Below are 18333 nucleotides of genomic sequence, written 5' to 3'. Positions count from 1 at the left end.
TATGTTTGAACAAGGTGTTCGTTATGGACAGTCTGAGACGAGCACAGAGGTCCAATAACAAAACACCACTTGAGTTCTGATCGGGGGCCGTTCCTCCCACTCACGCCCTTTCAGTTCTCACTGTCATTGCCCAAGTGAGCATTGAAGTCCCCCAGCATAAAAAGGGAGTCCCCAGCAGGAGCAATCTCCAGCACACCCTCCAAGGACTCCAAAAAAGGTGGGTGAGCTGCTGTTGGGTGCATATGCACAAACAACAGTCAGGACCCGTCCCCCCAGTCGAAGGCGTAGCGAGGCAACCCTCTCGTCTACTAAACCCCAATGTACAAGCACTGAGCTGGGGGGCAAAGATTTTGCCCACACCTGCTCGACGCCTCTCACCGTGGGAATCCCGTGAGGGAAATCACTTCCACTCTCAACTCATGCGCTGATTCGCGAACTGCCAATCAAAGTGATCATTTGTCACGATGGCCCGACATCTGTCAACCACGCCCCCCCCCCATATGCTACAACAATGTGTCCGATTTTGGTTACTGTAGTGACACTCGATTTCCAGCATCTTTTAATGTGTATCGTATGTAATATCATTTCGAAAATGCTGTATATTGTTTTTTTTAAGGATATGAGAGTGGGACTTATTTTTTTCTGTTTTACAGTGCATCCATTAATGCATTTGCTGCTCTGCTGTCCTCAAGTAAGTTTGTCCAGCCATACACCAGCTGACAATAAGACTCCATAGCAATCAGCTTTAGTCAGTTTGTTGTGTTTTGATGTTAAATCAAACATGGTTGCAATGCATAGAACACAGGATTTGTGAATTGTTGCTCTGTAGATGTGTGTGTGTGTGTGTGTGTGTGTGTGTGTGTGTGTGTATAATACAGTATATATATATATGTACAGTATATATATACAAACTACCATTCAAAAGTTTGCGGTCACCCTATCAATATTGTTTTACATGAAAAGTCACACTTATTCACCACCAAATGTTGTGAAATGAATAGAAAAATAGAGTCAATACATTGACAAGGTTAGAAATAATGATTTGTATTTGAAATAAGATTTTTTTTTACATTAAAATTTGCTTTCGTCAAAGAATCCTCCATTTGTAGTAATTACGGCATTGCAGATCTTTTGCATTCTAGCTGTTAATTTGTTGAGGAAATCTGGAGAAATTGCACCCCACGCTTCCAGAAGCAGCTCCCACAAGTTGGATTGCTTGGATGGGCACTTCTTGCGTACCATACGGTCAAGCTGCTCCCACAACAGCTCAATGGGGATCAGATCTGGTGACTGCGGTGGCCACTCCATTATCGATAGAATACTAGCTGCCTGCTTCTGCTCTAAATAGTTCTCGCACAATTTGGAGGTGTGTTTGGGGTCATTGTCCTGTTGTAGGATGAAATTGGCTCCAATCAAGCGCTGTCCACTGGGTATGGCATGGCGTTGCAAAATGTAGTGATAGCATTCCTTATTCAGAATCCCTTTTACCCTGTACAAATCTCCCACCTTACGAGCATCAAAGCAACCCCAGACCATCACATTCCCTCCTCCATGCGAACAGATGGCGTCAGGCATTCTTCAAGCATCTTTTCATTTGTTCTGCGTCTCACAAACGTTCTTTGTGATCTAAACACCTCAAACTTGGATTCATCCGTTCACAACACGTTTTTCCAGTCTTCCTCTGTCCAATGTCTGTGTTCTTTTGCCCATCTTAATCTTTTTCTTTTGTTGGCCAGTCTCAGATATGGCTTTTTCTTTGCCACTCTGCCCTGGAGCCCAGAATCCCCCAGCCGCCACTTCACTGTAGATGTTGACACTGGTGTTTTGCGGGTACTATTTAATGAAGGTGCCAGTTGGGGACCTGTGAGGCGTCTGTTTCTCAAAATAGAGACTCTAATGTACTTATGTTCTTGCTCAGTTGTGCAACGCGGCCTCCCACTTCTTTTTTTACTCTGGTTAGAGCCTGTTTGTGCTGTCCTCTGAAGGGAGTAGGACACACCGTTGTAGGAAATTCAATTTCTTAACAATTTCTCGCATGGAATAGCCTTCATTTCTAAGAACAAGAATAGACTGTCGAGTTTCAGATGAAAGTTCTCTTTTTCTGGCCATTTTGAGCGTTTAATTGGCCCAACAAATGTGATGCTCCAGAAACTCCATCTGATCACAGGAAGGTCAGTTTTGGAGCTTCTGTAACGAGCTAAACTGTTTTCAGATGTGTGAACATGATTGCACAAGGGTTTTCTAATTATCAATTAGCCTTCTGAGCCAATGAGCAAACACACTGTACCATTTGAACACTGGAGTGATAGTTGCCTGGAAATGGGCCTCCATACACCTGTGTAGATATTGCACCAAAAACCAGACATTTGCAGCTAGAATAGTCATTTACCACATTAGCTATGTATGTGTATTTCTTTAAAGTTAAGACTAGTTTAAAATGATCTTAATTGAAAAGTACAGTGCTTTTCCTTCAAAAATAAGGACATTTCAATTTGACCCCAAACTTTTGAACGGTATTATATATATATATATATATATATATATATATATATATATATATATATTAGGGATGTGAATCTCAGCACTGAGGACGATTCGATACACATCTCGATGCACTGCCAGCGATGCGATACTTAAACGATACATGGAATTTTCTGGCGATACGATGCGATACGTTTCACCGTCGTCACGATGCGATACACATTAAGTTCAAATCAATGCGATCCGATACGATACAATGCAATTTGTCGCGATATTGTGCAATTAAACATGATGCAAATAAGCAAAGAAAAAAAGCTTTTAAAAAGATGAAATTCAGTATGGTATTACAAAAAGGATACCACTTTATTCCTTATAAACAGTAGAACTTGTAAAACAACTTATTTAAGCCCTTTCACAATTGGGTTTTGTGCAAAGGAAATGTAAACAATTTGGCACCAGAGACTCACAGCTGTTGCTATAGTGTAAACACAAACAGACTATTCTCACTGAGCGTCTTATATGAAATATAATAATAATATATATATATATATATATGAATCTATAGCGCAAGATGTCCACCCATCCACTGTAAGTGCAACTCTTTGTGCACTGTTCAGCGACACAGTAATCTCACTTCTTACTTTGTTGTACACATCGGGAATATGTAAGTGAACACAGACCTGTCTGGTATTTTATACCTGGGTTCCAAAACGTGCACGAGCTGTCTGAAACCCTCGTTGTCCACCACGCTAAGGTTGGAGGTCTTTGCATATGAAATAAGCAGTGACCTTAGTTATAGCCATTGCGCGGTCACAGTGAGTTGCAAGGGGACTCCCAAAATCAATTTTTTTCTGATCCTGACCTGGTTTACCAAGAGTTTCTCCGGGGTTCGACGAGGAACTGGGCGTGGAAGCGGGGGAGCGGGAGAGAAACTTGTCGGTGATCTGGTGCCATCGTTTTAAGTGGGTCTGCATATTTGTGGTTCTGCCGTTGTATGGCTTCTTAGTGCGACATTCCTTGCAAATTACGGAGGTTTTATCAAGCTTTCCGTCTTTCTTTTCGAAGCCGTAGTATTTCCAAACATAAGATTTGAATGTTGCGGCTGCATTAAATATAGTAGTTTCCTCGCCTCCCCTGCGCTAACTTCCATAATGTTTCGCTAGTTGTGTACTGGACTGTATGTGACGCACGGCTACCGTCCGTATTCAACACAAAACGCAAAGCAATGATGGTGCATTGCGGAGATGGACGAGATGCGATATATATATATATATATATATATATATATATATATATATATATTAGAGATGTCAAACGATTAAATTATTTAATCCAATTAAAAACGCAACTGTCACAATTAACTCAAATTTACTAAAAATTAATTGTGATTACCCACGCATTTCCTTTTATATTTTTGTCCTATTTCCCCCCATTTTAATGCTCTCATCAAGATGTTGTAGTTGGAATCATGAATCAGTTTTCTATGTGCAAAATGCAAATATTTACTGAAATAACAATTTTGATTTTAAATTTTACATGAACATTTTTCAATTGGAGCAGTTATCCACACATAATCTCTCACACAACATGACTGTCCATCAACGAAAACATTTTGTCACAGGACAGCTGCTTTAACAGCTCTCTTTATGGAATCAAAACAGAGCAATATAACATTATAAAGTGCACATCGAAGGTAAACTAATACTCAGCCTATAGTGGATTTAAGCCATTGTTGAATAATTCATTTTTTTAAAGCTTGCTTTGAACACAGCAACTCATTAAGGCAACTCCTATCCTGTTTGGAAGAAATCAAAACCAGGATGGCACAAAATTTCCTGAAATTCAACGAAAAGAAGACAGAGGTGATACTGTTTGGTCCCAGTGGCCCTTGTACATTCCATCCTGTAGACTTCGGGCCCCTGTCTCCTTATCTTAAGTCAACAGTCTCAAACTTGGGCCTTAAACTGGACAGTGATTTTAAACTAGATCGGCAAATTGGTGCCATTGTTAAATCCAGCTTCTTTCACCTTAGACAGCTGGCCGAAATAAAACCTTTCCTCTCACATGAACACTTTGAGACAGTAATTCATGCCTTCGTCACATCCCGGCTCGATTACTCCAATGCCCTTTACTTTGGAATCAGCCAGTCCTCCATTAAGCCCCTTCAGCTGGTCCAGAATGCCGCTGCTCGCTTCTTGACTGGTACTCGTAAGAGGGAGCACATAACTCCTACTCTGGCATCCCTTCACTGGCTCCCCATTCATTCTAGAGTTATTTTCAAGATCCTCCTCTTTGTTTTCAAATCTCTGAATAATCTCGCGCCACCTTACCTCTCTAAGATCATCCACCCCTACACACCTGCCCGGCACCTTAGGTCTGTGGACCCGACATTATTAGAAATACCAAGGACTAAACTGAGGCTCAGAGGGGATTGAGCCTTTTCTGTTGCTGGTCCCTCTCTCTGGAATGACCTCCCACTGAACATTAGGTAAGCCTCCTCGCTGCCCATCTTCAAAACCCTCCTCAAAACTCACTTGTATTCTTTGGCATTCGACTCAGCATGACTTAGTTTTGTTCTTGGTTTTACTGTTTATTGTGCATGTTAAATTGCTCCATGTACAGCACTTTGTATGCAGCGATGGCTGTTTGAAAGTGCTCTATAAATACTGTTGACTTGACAGCAATCATGCTATGTTGATCCTGTTGGTCCTTCTTGCTCAGAAGTCTCTCTACGGTTTTGTGTAGACATCATTTCGGATGCCTACACTTGGTTGGATGACAACATTGGAGATGTTCTATTTTCAGTGTGTTTGCTAGGTCGCTAACATAGCACCGCTGAACTCTCGACGTGCCTAAGCGCACCGTCGCTGTCAGACGAACACAGAGAAGCTACACCCGCTTTATTTATATGGCCACGGAACACTGTAACCTTCCACACAAAATAGTTCCAAACAAGTAACAATCGCGTCAGTGGCATACATCGTATTCGACAGGCTACCTGCTCTTTATTCACCAGAGGCTCATCAACCTAGTCTCTTATTTCTCCCCCGAAACAGTGTCTTCCCTTCGCTTGGTGTACCTGAGCCTTCTCCGCGACATAAAATCTCTGTACACAGCTTGTAATGGAGGCTTTCGCTGGCAATCCGTAGTGGAGTCGTCAAAACATACAGATAACTTTGATCTTGTCAGTGGAACCATCTGGCAACTTTTTAAAAGTAAGCTTTCCATTCATAAACTATTTCAGAATCCATTTTCGGTGTCTCGCGCTGCCATGGCTGGCAAAACAAACGTGCGTGGACCTGGCCCGTGCGCTTGTTGTTTTGTTTCTGGTTTATTTATCGAGCAACGTAACATCCACTGTGACATGTGCTGCGTTATTCTCGTGAGAAAAAAAATGTAATCCCGTTACAATTCATTTAAATTAATGCCAATAAAAATGCGCTAAACTGACAGCTCTAATATATATTTAAAAAAAAATCCTCATCTCACCCCTCGGGTGGTGTCCGCCCCTCATTCAGCTCGGGTCCTCTACCAGAGGCCAGGAAGCTAGAGGGTTCTGCGCAGTATACTTGCTGTTCCCAGCACTGCACATTCTGGACTGAGATGTCCGATGTTGTTCCCGGGATCTGTTGCAACCACTCATCTAGTTTGGGGGTCACTGCCCTGAGTGCTCCGACCACCACAGGCACGACTGTCACCTTTACCTTCCAGGCTCTCTCCAGCTCCTCTCTGAGCCCTTGGTATTTCTCGAGTTTCTCATATTCCTTCTTCCTGATGTTTCCATCACTTGGGACCGCTACATCCACTACAACGGCTTTCCTCTGCCCTTTAACTATGATCACGATATCTGGTTGGTTCGCCATTACCATCTTGTCAGTCTGGATCTGGAAGTCCCACAGGATCTTCGCTCTGTCATTCTCCACTACCTTCGGAGGTGTTCCCCATTTTGACCTTAGGGTTTCCAGTCCATACTCCGCACAGATGTTTCGGTAGACTATGCCAGCCACCTGGATATGGCGTTCCATGTAGGCTTTCCCTGCCAGCATCTTACACCATGCAGTTATGTGTTGGATCATCTCAGGTGTCTCTTTGCACAACCTACACCTTGGGTCTTGTCTGGTGTGGTATATCTGGGCCTCGATGGCTCTGGTGCTCAAGGCCTGCTCCTGAGCAGCCAGGATGAGTGCCTCTGTGCTGTCCTTCAGGCCAGCCCTCTCTAGCCACTGATAGGACTTCTTGAGATCAGCCACTTCAGTTATGGTCCGGTGGTACATCCCGTGTAGGGGCTTGTCCTCCCAAGATGGTCCCTCTTCCAGCGCCTCATCTTCTGTTCCCCATTGTCTGAGACATTCTCTGAGTACGTCATCCGTTGGAGCCTTCTCCTTGATGTATTCATGGAGCTTGGATGTTTCATCCTGGACAGTGGCTCTCACACTCACTAGTCCCCGGCCTCCTTCCTTTCGGCTTGCGTACAGTCTCAAGGTGCTGGATTTGGGATGGAACCCTCCATGCATGGTTAGGAGCTTTCGGGTCTGTTTTGAAACACTTCTGATACTCAATTTGAATGAATATCAAGTTTTATAAAGGATCGTCGGAGATAGGCACTCAGAAATAACGACAAGACACTTCTGGCTACCAACAATAGGCACTTTATTGGTCCCACACAGAAATGATAACACAGTTCAAACAAGTTGTATGAAGCTAAAGAACTCTTACCGTGTGCCAGTAGGGTGGAGAGCCAACACCCTCAGCAGAGTGAGCTTCAATACGAGCTGGGCGTCTCGTACTTTGACCCACAGCGGACTCTGCTGAGGAGCATCGCTCCCCTCCTTTTATCCTCTAAAGTGTGTGCATCGGGAGAGGTGAGTGGCCATTCTCATCCCTCCCTACGCCACACTGTTTATTGTTTAATCAAGTGGCATTGATCTCAATCAAGTTTTGACAATTCAAACAAAGCAGACTATGAAGTTGTCAAAGCAGGCTCCAGAGTCCATCTCTGGAATTGCTTAGGCAAGCAAGTCACCAAGTCATGCAATCATCTCAAAGCAGTTTTTTCACTGAGAAGCAATACATTGATTAAAGAAAACATCACAAAATATCTTATTATACCAGGGTCTTAACGTCCGTGGTCTGAATCTCTTCCTTTGGCCACCTTATTATTCCTGCAGGGTATCTGATCACTGGCAGGGAATAGCTTTTTATTGCCCGGGTCTTATTCCTGCCATTGAGCTGGCTTCTTAGGACTTGCCTCACTCGCTGGAGGTATTTGGCCGTAGCCGCTTTCCTTGTTGCCAGTTCGAGGTTGCCATTGGCTTGTGGTATACCAAGGTACTTGTAGCTGTCCTCAATGTCTGCTATTGTTCCTTCAGGGAGTGAGACCCCTTCACTGCGGACTACCTTTCCTCTCTTAGTCACCATCCGACTACATTTCTCAAGCCCGAATGACATCCCGATGTCGCTGCTGTAGATCCTGGTTGTGCGGATCAGGGAATCTATGTCCCTTTCGCTCTTAGCATACAGCTTTATGTCATCCATGTAGAGGAGGTGACTGATTGTAGCTCCATTTCTGAGGCGGTATCCATAGCCTGTCTTGGCGATTACTTGGCTTAGGGGGTTCAGTCCTATGCAGAACAGCAGTGGGGAGAGTGCATCACCTTGGTATATGCCACGTTTGATGGACACTTGGGTAAGTGGCTTGCCATTGGCTTCAAGTGTGGTTTTCCACATCCTCATCGAGTTCGCAACGAAGGCTCTTAGGGTCCTGCTCACCTTATACAACTCCAAGCATTCAGTGATCCATGTATGTGGCATCAAGTCATAGGCTTTCTTGTAATCAATCCAGGCTGTGCACAGGTTGGTACGTCGGGACCTGCAGTCTTGTGCGACTGTTCTGTCAACCAGGAGCTGATGTTTGGCTCCTCTGGTATCTCTACCAATGCCCTTCTGTGCTTCGCTCATGTATTGATCCATGTGTCCACTTATCTTAGCCGCAATGATGCCTGACATGAGCTTCCATGTTGTGGAGAGACAGGTTATTGGCCGATAGTTGGATGGGGCTGCACCCTTCGAGGGATCCTTCATGATCAGGATCGTTCGCCCTTCGGTTAGCCATTCTGGGTGAGTCCCATTCCTCAGCAGCTGGTTCATTTGTACTGCTAGGCGCTCATGGAGTGCTGTGAGTTTCTTTAGCCAGTAGGTGTGGACCATGTCCAGGCCTGGTGCTGTCCAGTTCTTCATATCTGAGACTCTTTCCTGTATGTCTGCCACTGTGATGATAACTGGGTTCTGTTCAGGGAGGTTGCTGTGCTCCTCTCTCAGGGTCACCAGCCATTGTGCACTGCTGTTATGTGCTTCTCCCATATGCCTTTCCAGTACCTTTCAGTTTCCAGTCTTGGTGGGTCAGCTTTGTTGTTAGGACCCTGCCACTGAGCGTACACTTTCGCAGGTTGTGTTGCGAACAGCCTGTTTATTCGTCTGGCCTCATTCTCTTTCGTGTACCGCTTTAGGCGACTGGACAAGGCTTGGAGCCTTTGTTTGGCAGTTTCGAGTGCTTCGGGTATGGTCATCTGGATGTACCTCTTGGGTATCGGCCTTTTCATCACACCTCTCTGGGCCTCCGTCAATTGACTCACATCTTTCCGGGCCGCCTTGATCTTAGCCTCCAACCGTCTTTTCCATGGTGGGTAACGTATCTCATGGCTTCCATGGTTTCTCTTATAGCCCAGTCTCCAGGATCACTGATGCTGAAGCGTATATCAGCTCATTGGTTTCCGTGATCGTTACGGTAGAGATCGCCCTCAATGCTGCATTCACACCTACTATGAGACTTTCAGATGGTACGTCACATAGCCGTTGTAATCGGTTTCTAGGTTGCCCAGCTTTCATTCTCGCCATGATCTTAGCTTTCAAGTCAGTTGCTGCCTCACTCAGCATTTCATTCATTGGGGCTGGCCACCCAATCTCTTCATCTGCATTCATTGGGGCTTGCCTTGTATGACCTCCTCCTCTGATCTGGCAGCCTGGGGCCCTTCACCGTGGAACCTGCTTTGTACCTCATCAATCTCAAGGTGTGACAGCAGTTGCCGTTTGTGGATGTTAGAACACTGAGCTACTAGTTGTTTTGTGGTCACCCGTGACTGTGGGTTTCGAAGTAACCATTTAGCCCACATTCTCTGCATGTAACCCCTCTGACTAGGGTTGCTTGAGTAGTAGCATTCCAACAGAGCCATGTTATCGCCCATTCTCGCTCTGGTTCCCCAGCACCTGACTCAGACCTTGTTTGGCCGGGCGACGTCTGAGCCGGCATGTCATTCGTTTTATTGTCTCTCATCATTGTACGAGGTAGGCATTAGCGTGAAGGATCTTGCCCAAGGACCCACACTGGATGGTGTTATGTGCTCATTTTTGCCCCAAGCGGGATTCGAACCACCGTCTCCCGTATGCCAAACCGATGCCTTATCAACTGAGCTATCCAGCCGCTATATATATATATATATATATATATATATATATATATATATATATATATATATATATATATATATATATATACATATATAGTCCTGGAGACTATATATATATACTATATATATATACTATACTATACTATACTATACTATATATACTATATATACTAGCACATAACAACATCCAGTGTGGGTCCTTGGGCAAGATCCTTCACGCTAATGCCTACCTCGTACAATGATGAGAGACAATAAAACGAATGACATGCCGGCTCAGACGTCGCCCGGCCAAACAAGGTCTGCGTCAGGTGCTGGGGAACCAGAGCACCTTGATGAAAAATGGGCTACTGGAACAAAGCGGAGATGGGCGAGAGGCGATAACATGGCTCTGTTGGAATGCTACTACTCTAGCAACCCTAGTCAGAGGGGTTACATGCAGAGAATGTGGGCTGAATGGTTACTTCGAAACCCACAGTCACGGTTGACCGCGAAACAACTAGTCGCTCAGTGTTCCAACATCCACAAACGGCAACTGCTGTCACAACTTGAGATTGATGAGGTACAACGCAGGTTCCATGGTGAAGGGCCCCAGGCTGCCAGATCAGAGGAGGAGGTCATACAAGGCAAGCCCCAATGAATGCAGATGATGAGATTGGGTGGCCAGCCCCAATGAATGAAATGCTGAGCGAGGCAGCAACTGACCTGAAAGCTAAGATCATGGCGAGAATGAAAGCTGGGCAACCTAGAAACCGATTACAACGGCTATGTGAAGTACCATCTGAAAGTCTCATAGAAAGTGTGAATGCAGCACTGAGGGCGATCCCTACCGTAACGATCACAGAAACCAATGAGCTGATATACGCTTCAGCATCAGTGATCCTGGAGACTCTGGGCTATAAGAGCAACCATGGAAGCCATGAGATACGTTACCCACCATGGAAAAGACGGTTGGAGGCTAAGATCAAGGCGGCCCGGAAAGATGTGAGTCAATTGACGGAGGCCCAGAGAGGTGTGATGAAAAGGCCGATACCCGAGAGGTACATCCAGATGACCATACCTGAAGCACTCGAAACTGCCAAACAAAGGCTCCAAGCCTTGTCCAGTCGCCTAAAGCGGTACACGAAAGAGAATGAGGCCAGACGAATAAACAGGCTGTTCGCAACACAACCTGGGAAAGTGTACGCTCAGTGGCAGGGTTCTAACAACAGAGCCGACCCACCAAGACTGGAAACTGAAAGGTACTGGAAAGGCATATGGGAGAAGGAGGTTGCACATAACAGCAGTGCACAATGGCTGGTGACCCTGAGAGAGGAGCACAGCAACCTCCCTGAACAGAACCCAGTTACCATAACAGTGGCAGACATACAGGAAAGAGTCTCAGATATGAAGAACTGGACAGCACCAGGCCCGGACATGGTCCACACCTACTGGCTAAAGAAACTCACAGCACTCCATGAGCGCCTAGCAGTACAAATGAACCAGCTGCTGAGGGATGGGACTCACCCAGAATGGCTAACCGAAGGGCGAACGATCCTGATCATGAAGGATCCCTCGAAGGGTGCAGTTCCATCCAACTATCGGCCAATAACCTGTCTCTCCACAACATGGAAGCTCATGTCAGGCATCATTGCGGCTAAGATAAGTGGACACATGGATCAATACATGAGCGAAGCACAGAAGGGCATTGGTAGAGATACTAGAGGAGCCAAACATCAACTCCTGGTTGACAGAACAGTCGCACACGACTGCAGGTCCCGACGTACCAACCTGTGCACAGCTTGGATTGATTACAAGAAAGCCTATGACTCGATGCCACATACATGGATCACTGAATGCTTGGAGTTGTATAAGGTGAACAGGACCCTAAGAGCCTTCGTTGCGAACTCGATGAGGATGTGGAAAACCACACTTGAAGCCAAGGGCAAGCCACTTACCCAAGTGTCCATCAAATGTGGCATATACCAAGGTGATGCACTCTCCCCACTGCTGTTCTGCATAGGACTGAACCCCCTAAGCCAAGTAATCACCAAGACAGGCTATGGATACCGCCTCAGAAATGGAGCTACAATCAGTCACCTCCTCTACATGGATGACATAAAGCTGTATGCTAAGACATAGATTCCCTGATCCACACAACCAGGATCTACAGCAGCGACATCGGGATGTCATTCGGGCTTGAGAAATGTAGTCGGATGGTGACTCAGAGAGGAAAGGTAGTCCGCACTGAAGGGGTCTCACTCCCAGAAGGAACAATAGCAGACATTGAGGACAGCTACAAGTACCTTGGTATACCACAAGCCAATGGCAACCTCGAACTGGCAACAAGGAAAGCGGCTACGGCCAAATACCTCCAGCGAGTGAGGCAAGTCCTAAGAAGCCAGCTCAATGGCAAGAATAAGACCCGGGCAATAAACAGCTATGCCCTGCCAGTGATCAGATACCCTGCAGGAATAATAAGGTGGCCAAAGGAAGAGATTCAGACCACGGACGTTAAGACCCGAAAGCTCCTAACCATGCATGGAGGGTTCCATCCCAAATCCAGCACCCTGAGACTGTACGCAAGCCGAAAGGAAGGAGGCCGGGGACTAGTGAGTGTGAGAGCCACTGTCCAGGATGAAACATCCAAGCTCCATGAATACATCAAGGAGAAGGCTCCAACAGATGACGTACTCAGAGAATGTCTCAAACAATGGGGAACAGAAGATGAGGCGCTGGAAGAGGGACCATCATGGGAGGACAACCCCCTACACGGGATGTACCACCGGACCATAACTGAAGTGGCTGATCTCAAGAAGTCCTATCAGTGGCTAGAGAGGGCTGGCCTGAAGGACAGCACAGAGGCACTCATCCTGGCTGCTCAGGAACAGGCCTTGAGCACCAGAGCCATCGAGGCCCAGATATACCACACCAGACAAGACCCAAGGTGTAGGTTGTGCAAAGAGGCACCTGAGACGATCCAACACATAACTGCAGGGTGTAAGATGCTGGCAGGGAAAGCCTACATGGAACGCCATAACCAGGTGGCTGGCATAGTCTACCGAAACATCTGTGCGGAGTATGGACTGGAAACCCCAAGGTCAAAATGGGAAACACCTCCGAAGGTGGTGGAGAATGACAGAGCGAAGATCCTGTGGGACTTCCAGATCCAGACTGACAAGATGGTAATGGCGAACCAACCAGATATCGTGATCATAGATAAAGGGCAGAGGAAAGCCGTTGTAGTGGATGTAGCGGTCCCAAGTGATGGAAACATCAGGAAGAAGGAACATGAGAAACTCGAGAAATACCAAGGGCTCAGAGAGGAGCTGGAGAGAACCTGGAAGGTAAAGGTGACAGTCGTGCCTGTGGTGGTCGGAGCACTCGGGGCAGTGACCCCCAAACTAGATGAGTGGTTGCAACAGATCCCGGGAACAACATCGGACATCTCAGTCCAGAAATGTGCAGTGCTGGGAACAGCAAGGATACTGCGCAGAACCCTCAAGCTTCCTGGCCTCTGGTAGAGGACCCGAGCTGAATGAGGGACGGACACCACCCGAGGGGTGAGATGAGTTTTTTATATATATATATATATACTATATAATATACTATACATATATACTATATATAAATAAATACTAAATAAGCACGTCGACTTCACAGTGCAGAGGTCCCGGGTTCAATTCCAGCTCCGGCCTCCCTGTGTGGAGTTTGCATGTTCTCCCCGGGCCTGCATGGGTTTTCTCCGGGTACTCCGGTTTCCTCCCACATTCCAAAAACATGCATGGCAGGCTGATTGAACGCTCTAAATTGTCCCTAGGTGTGGGTGTTGGCGCCAATGATTGTTCGTTTTTGTGTGCCCTGTGATTGGCTAGCAACCGGCTCAGGGTGTCCCCCGCCTACTGCCCGAAGACAGCTGGGATAGGCTCCAGCACCCTTCGCGACCCTAGTGAGGATAAAGCATTACAAAAAATTAATGAATGAAGTGTTCGGTGAACGTGTATGTAAACTGACTGGGTTCGCTACCTCTAAAAAGGTTAAGAACCACTGGAGTAGTGTGAAAAAGCATCAAAGACAATGGTTAGAATAGGATAGGTTCAATACACAGTTTTCAAGATAGAGTTCTTCCCAAAGGAGATGGAATTGTTGTCATTGAAATCCATCAAAATTGGTACAGCTAATTCAGGCTATACTTCACACACCGTTTTAGCCAGGTGATCACAAAAAAATTGGCTTCAAAGTCATTGTTAAGCAGCTTAATCATGTGAACTTGAGAAGCCGCTGCACCGAAAGGCGTTGCCATCTTGATTTATTTCTGAGCAAAACTATGGTTTCATGCCAAGAAACAGTACCGCAGATCCATTATTTGTCTTGACGGGGTTGATGGAGAAGTCAGACAGAGAAGGTCAGAAGGAGCTACATTGTGTCTATGGAGATTTTGAATAACTCTTACGATTGGGTACCCAGAGAGAAACTGTCTTACTAAATGAGGACTGGAATGACAGGTGTAACAAGGGCTACGTCTGTTTTATAATTGCTAGAGATGACAAAACACTCGGGGGCAGACAACGGGTTTCTACTTGGACCAGTAAGGGGACACGAGGTTCGATTCACTGGAGCCAATGATGTCCCCATTGAGGGGGTTGCATGGGCAAAGAAACAAGACAATAGTTGTAAAACCAATTAACTTTTATATCAAACATAAACGCAGGACAACAAAATTATTATCACGACAAACACAGTGAAAAAAAAGTAAATAAATCCAATTTAGTCTCAACCTCTTAGTTTCCCTCAAGCAAAATAATTGGTGATCACCTTTTTCAACACGGGTGTGAGTTTGCTTTTTTCTTTCAATCTGAATGAAATAACTAAACACAAAATGTTCTTGTCAACTCCTGTCGTACAAAATAAATTCTTCTAAACATCACCAACACAAAATAAAGTTTATCAAATGTAATATACTGTATGTTCTTTGGTTGGCTCGCCACCACCACTGTACCCCCTTTTCCAGCACTTTTGGAAGTCAGGGCACCGTAATGGAATCCACTCCACTGAAGGCACGCTAATCCCAGCGCTGTCCTCAATTAGAACTCCACAAAAGACCCGGCCAGAAGAATGTTGAACGAGACTCCGACGACGTTATACGGTCGGCGAAATCCCGGTGGTACGGAAAGCTAACAGCTACGTTAGCCAGGTACAGTGCTCGAAGTTGCGTAGTATGACTCTCTTTCTCCTGAAACACTTCTTTACTAGCGATGTGTCGTTCGCGAACGAGCCGGCTCATTGAGAGAAGGTCCAAATAGGAGCCGATTTTTTTTCTCCTGTTTTCCCCCCTCTTCGGTTAAAGCCGCACGTGGTTGGTCAAGATCCGTGGGAGAAGAGGAAGGGGAGGGTTACACACACACACACACACACACACACACACACACACATACCCTGCAGTTTAGAGAAGGGGGAGGGATTAGAGAAGAGACACACACAACAGCACGCGAACAAGACAGACGAGAAGACGAGAGAGCTAGTTAGAAATTTGGACTCATTTCAATTTAATTGATAGTTCAAAGGCAGCGTGTTGACTGTGCAAGGTTAAAATATCCCATAGATCAGGCTCCACAAATAACCTGCACAGGCACATCAGAAAAGTCCACCCATCAGTACAATCTGAAGAGAAAAGACAAGCGAGGGAACCCGCTATTAATGAAGGTGCTAGTGTGTCTGCAACTGTTGCTGCTGCTGCAATGTCACAACTGCCTAGATCAGGGGTGCCCATTAGGTAGATCCTGATCTACCGGTATATCTAAGACAAGTCCCAAGTAGATCCGAGGAGTGTCGAGAAGAAAACTAACAAACAAACAACCATTTGTGTGTCTTTGTACACATGCCTCCGTTTCTCATCATGGCGTGCGCGTGTGTGCGTGTGTGTTTGTGCGCGCCGGTAAGGGTAGATCCCGTGAGGTGAGGTGATCGAAAAGTAGATCTTCGATCCAAAAAGTTTGGGCACCCCTGGCCTAGATGTACAACCCAGAGCTGTATGAGCCACTTTATGCAAAAAGCTATAAAACCAGAAAAACAGAACACAATTGACGAGGAACTGGGTAAAATGATTGCAAGGGATTTTCATCCATTTGGTGTTGGCTGTCTGTTGTCGCAACAACCGTCCACTCAGAGAGAATCTTCTCCAAAACAGGGCAAATATTAACAGAGAGGAGAAACAGGACCAACCCCTCAAAACTTAGGCACTTGGTTTTTCTTCATGCCAATCTTCGCTAAAGACAAGCTAAAACCTTTACCTGGATGCTGCTTTTTCCTTTTTGTTTTACAAATTTTAATGTATAATTTGTTGTGTGTTATTCAAAGCTTACTTATGTTGTTTTACTGTAAATAGTTAAAAGCTAATAAATATACACATTCAGAGATTGGAACCTTTTGACGACCTTGTTTTGAGATGGGTCTTTGTACTTTGTTTTTATTTTTGTACCCCTCCATGTTGTACTCCATGTTGAGTATGTTCAGAAGAATATAAATAAAGCCATATAAATAATAAATATGTGATATAATGTCTATTTTTAGCATTAGTACTTCATTTTACACATAATATTACGTTATTTTTGGTATTAAATTAATTTAAGCAACAAAAAAACTGAGGAGCCATTTGGGAGCTGAAAGAACCGACTCTTTTTAGGGAGCCGAGCCAAAAGAGCCAGCTTTCTAAAAGGAGTCGGAATCCCATCACTATTCTTTACAACGGCCGAAGAATACGTCCGCTCGCGTTCAGGTCCTGTCAGAAAAAAAAGCGAGATAGGTTGCGCCGCACGTTCATGACGTCACGAAGGTGAAAAACGGCACCTCTCATTCGCTGACACCCCACTAGTATTTTGTGCCCTGATTCGCTCGGGCCACGGCAATATTCAGTTTTTTTAAATTAAGCATTTTTTAACGACGCTACTCTTTTAGTCAAAATAGATTTTGGTTATGTCCACCCCCCATTGCCTCATGCCATAATCCGGGTTACACCGGGAAGTATGGTAGAATATTACAGGACTTATATAGAAGCAGTCGAACAGTAGTGAGATGCACTATAGTTGTCTCAGAGGAGTTTAAGTTGGAGGAGGGACTCCATCGGTTCACTTCCTCTTTGCAGGAGTGAAGGACAAACTAACAGATGAGGTTCGACTGGAATCACCATGGACCATGCCACTTGTAGATGACATTATGTTCTGCAGTGAATGCAGAGAGGAGATGGAGGAACATTTAGAATGGTGAAGGCATGTCCAAGACAGGAGACGAATGAAGATTAAGTACGTAAAACAGAATGTTTCTATGAATGAAAAGGGCGGAAGGAGACAGAAGGAGGCTATGGGGAGAAGAATTAACGAGGATGGATAACTCATGAGTTCTTAGCGTTTTCAACCCAGAGCAATGGTGAAGTGGTTAGGAGGTGACCAAATCAATGCAAGCAGGTTGTAATCGGTGCAGGAAATGTGCCATGTAAACTATGCAATAGAAGAGTTTCTCCTAAGATGAAAGGGAAGGTTTATAAAACAGTGGCAACACCAGCCATGATGGATAGTTTTGAGAGAGTGGCACTGCCGGGACAACAGGAGGCACAGTTGGAGGTGGTGGAAATGAAGACATTGTCTTCTTCATTTGAGGACAAAGTTGTGTAGTTGCAAATTGGTGTATTGCTGAAAATTATGCTGATATTTTCTCTTTCTGTTTTCAACAGAGGATAACATCTGCTCAGCAGTGTCCAAAGGTTATGTGTCTGGTCTCCTTCGGCTGTATGACGAATGGTACAGGAAGGACACGACACACTCTGCCATTGACGTCCTCCAGGCATTGCTGCGTTGCTTTTATAAAATTGCACGCAGTGCTCTAGGAAGAGAAGCTCTTGTGTCCCATGGAGGTGTATGGCTTCTTTATCATACAACTCAGGTACTACTGCTGCTGCTACAACTACTGCTACTACTACTACTAGAATTATTACCACCACCAAGTCCTGTTTAGCGCATTACCTGAAGTTACTCTTTTCACACAAAGAAAGGCCATGCAACAGACTACCAATCAATAAGATTATACAATCATACACTGACTTCTGTGTGAACTGAAAATTGATCAACCTAGAGCCCAATGCATCAGACCTACTCTATTGTTTGGTACTGCACTTGCATGTTGTTTGACTTTGAATTGATTTATTTAGGGGCATTGCCAGAAATGTTTCAGTGGTGTCGCCAGGGTGACACAACACCTCAGTGAGGGTTGGCCAGGGGTGGCGATGTGTATGTCCGTCATTGTTTATCATAGTATCCACAGGTTGGGTTTCCTGAAATAAAATTTACAAATATCCAGAACAATGCCCATCACACTCCTCATCAAGCATTGATGCATTGGTGCAGGAAAGGGAAGGTTTATA

The 18333-nt window shown here is 45.2% G+C and overlaps 1 protein-coding gene across 1 annotated transcript in view; it reads left to right on the top strand.

Moving 5' to 3' along the window:
• LOC127597650 (cytosolic carboxypeptidase 4) overlaps positions 1 to 18333 on the top strand; it is a 121393-nt gene that overhangs the window by 23850 nt on the left and 79210 nt on the right. The window contains exons 6-7 of the mRNA XM_052060825.1: positions 654 to 691; positions 17647 to 17855. Coding sequence (XP_051916785.1) covers positions 654 to 691; positions 17647 to 17855 — 247 coding nt within the window. The remainder of the gene's footprint in view (positions 1 to 653; positions 692 to 17646; positions 17856 to 18333) is intronic.

The sequence above is a fragment of the Hippocampus zosterae genome, chromosome 3, assembly GCF_025434085.1.
Source record: "Hippocampus zosterae strain Florida chromosome 3, ASM2543408v3, whole genome shotgun sequence".
NCBI lineage: Eukaryota > Metazoa > Chordata > Actinopteri > Syngnathiformes > Syngnathidae > Hippocampus > Hippocampus zosterae.
Note: the sequence above shows the minus strand (reverse complement) of the source record. Positions and strands in the feature narration are given on the sequence as shown.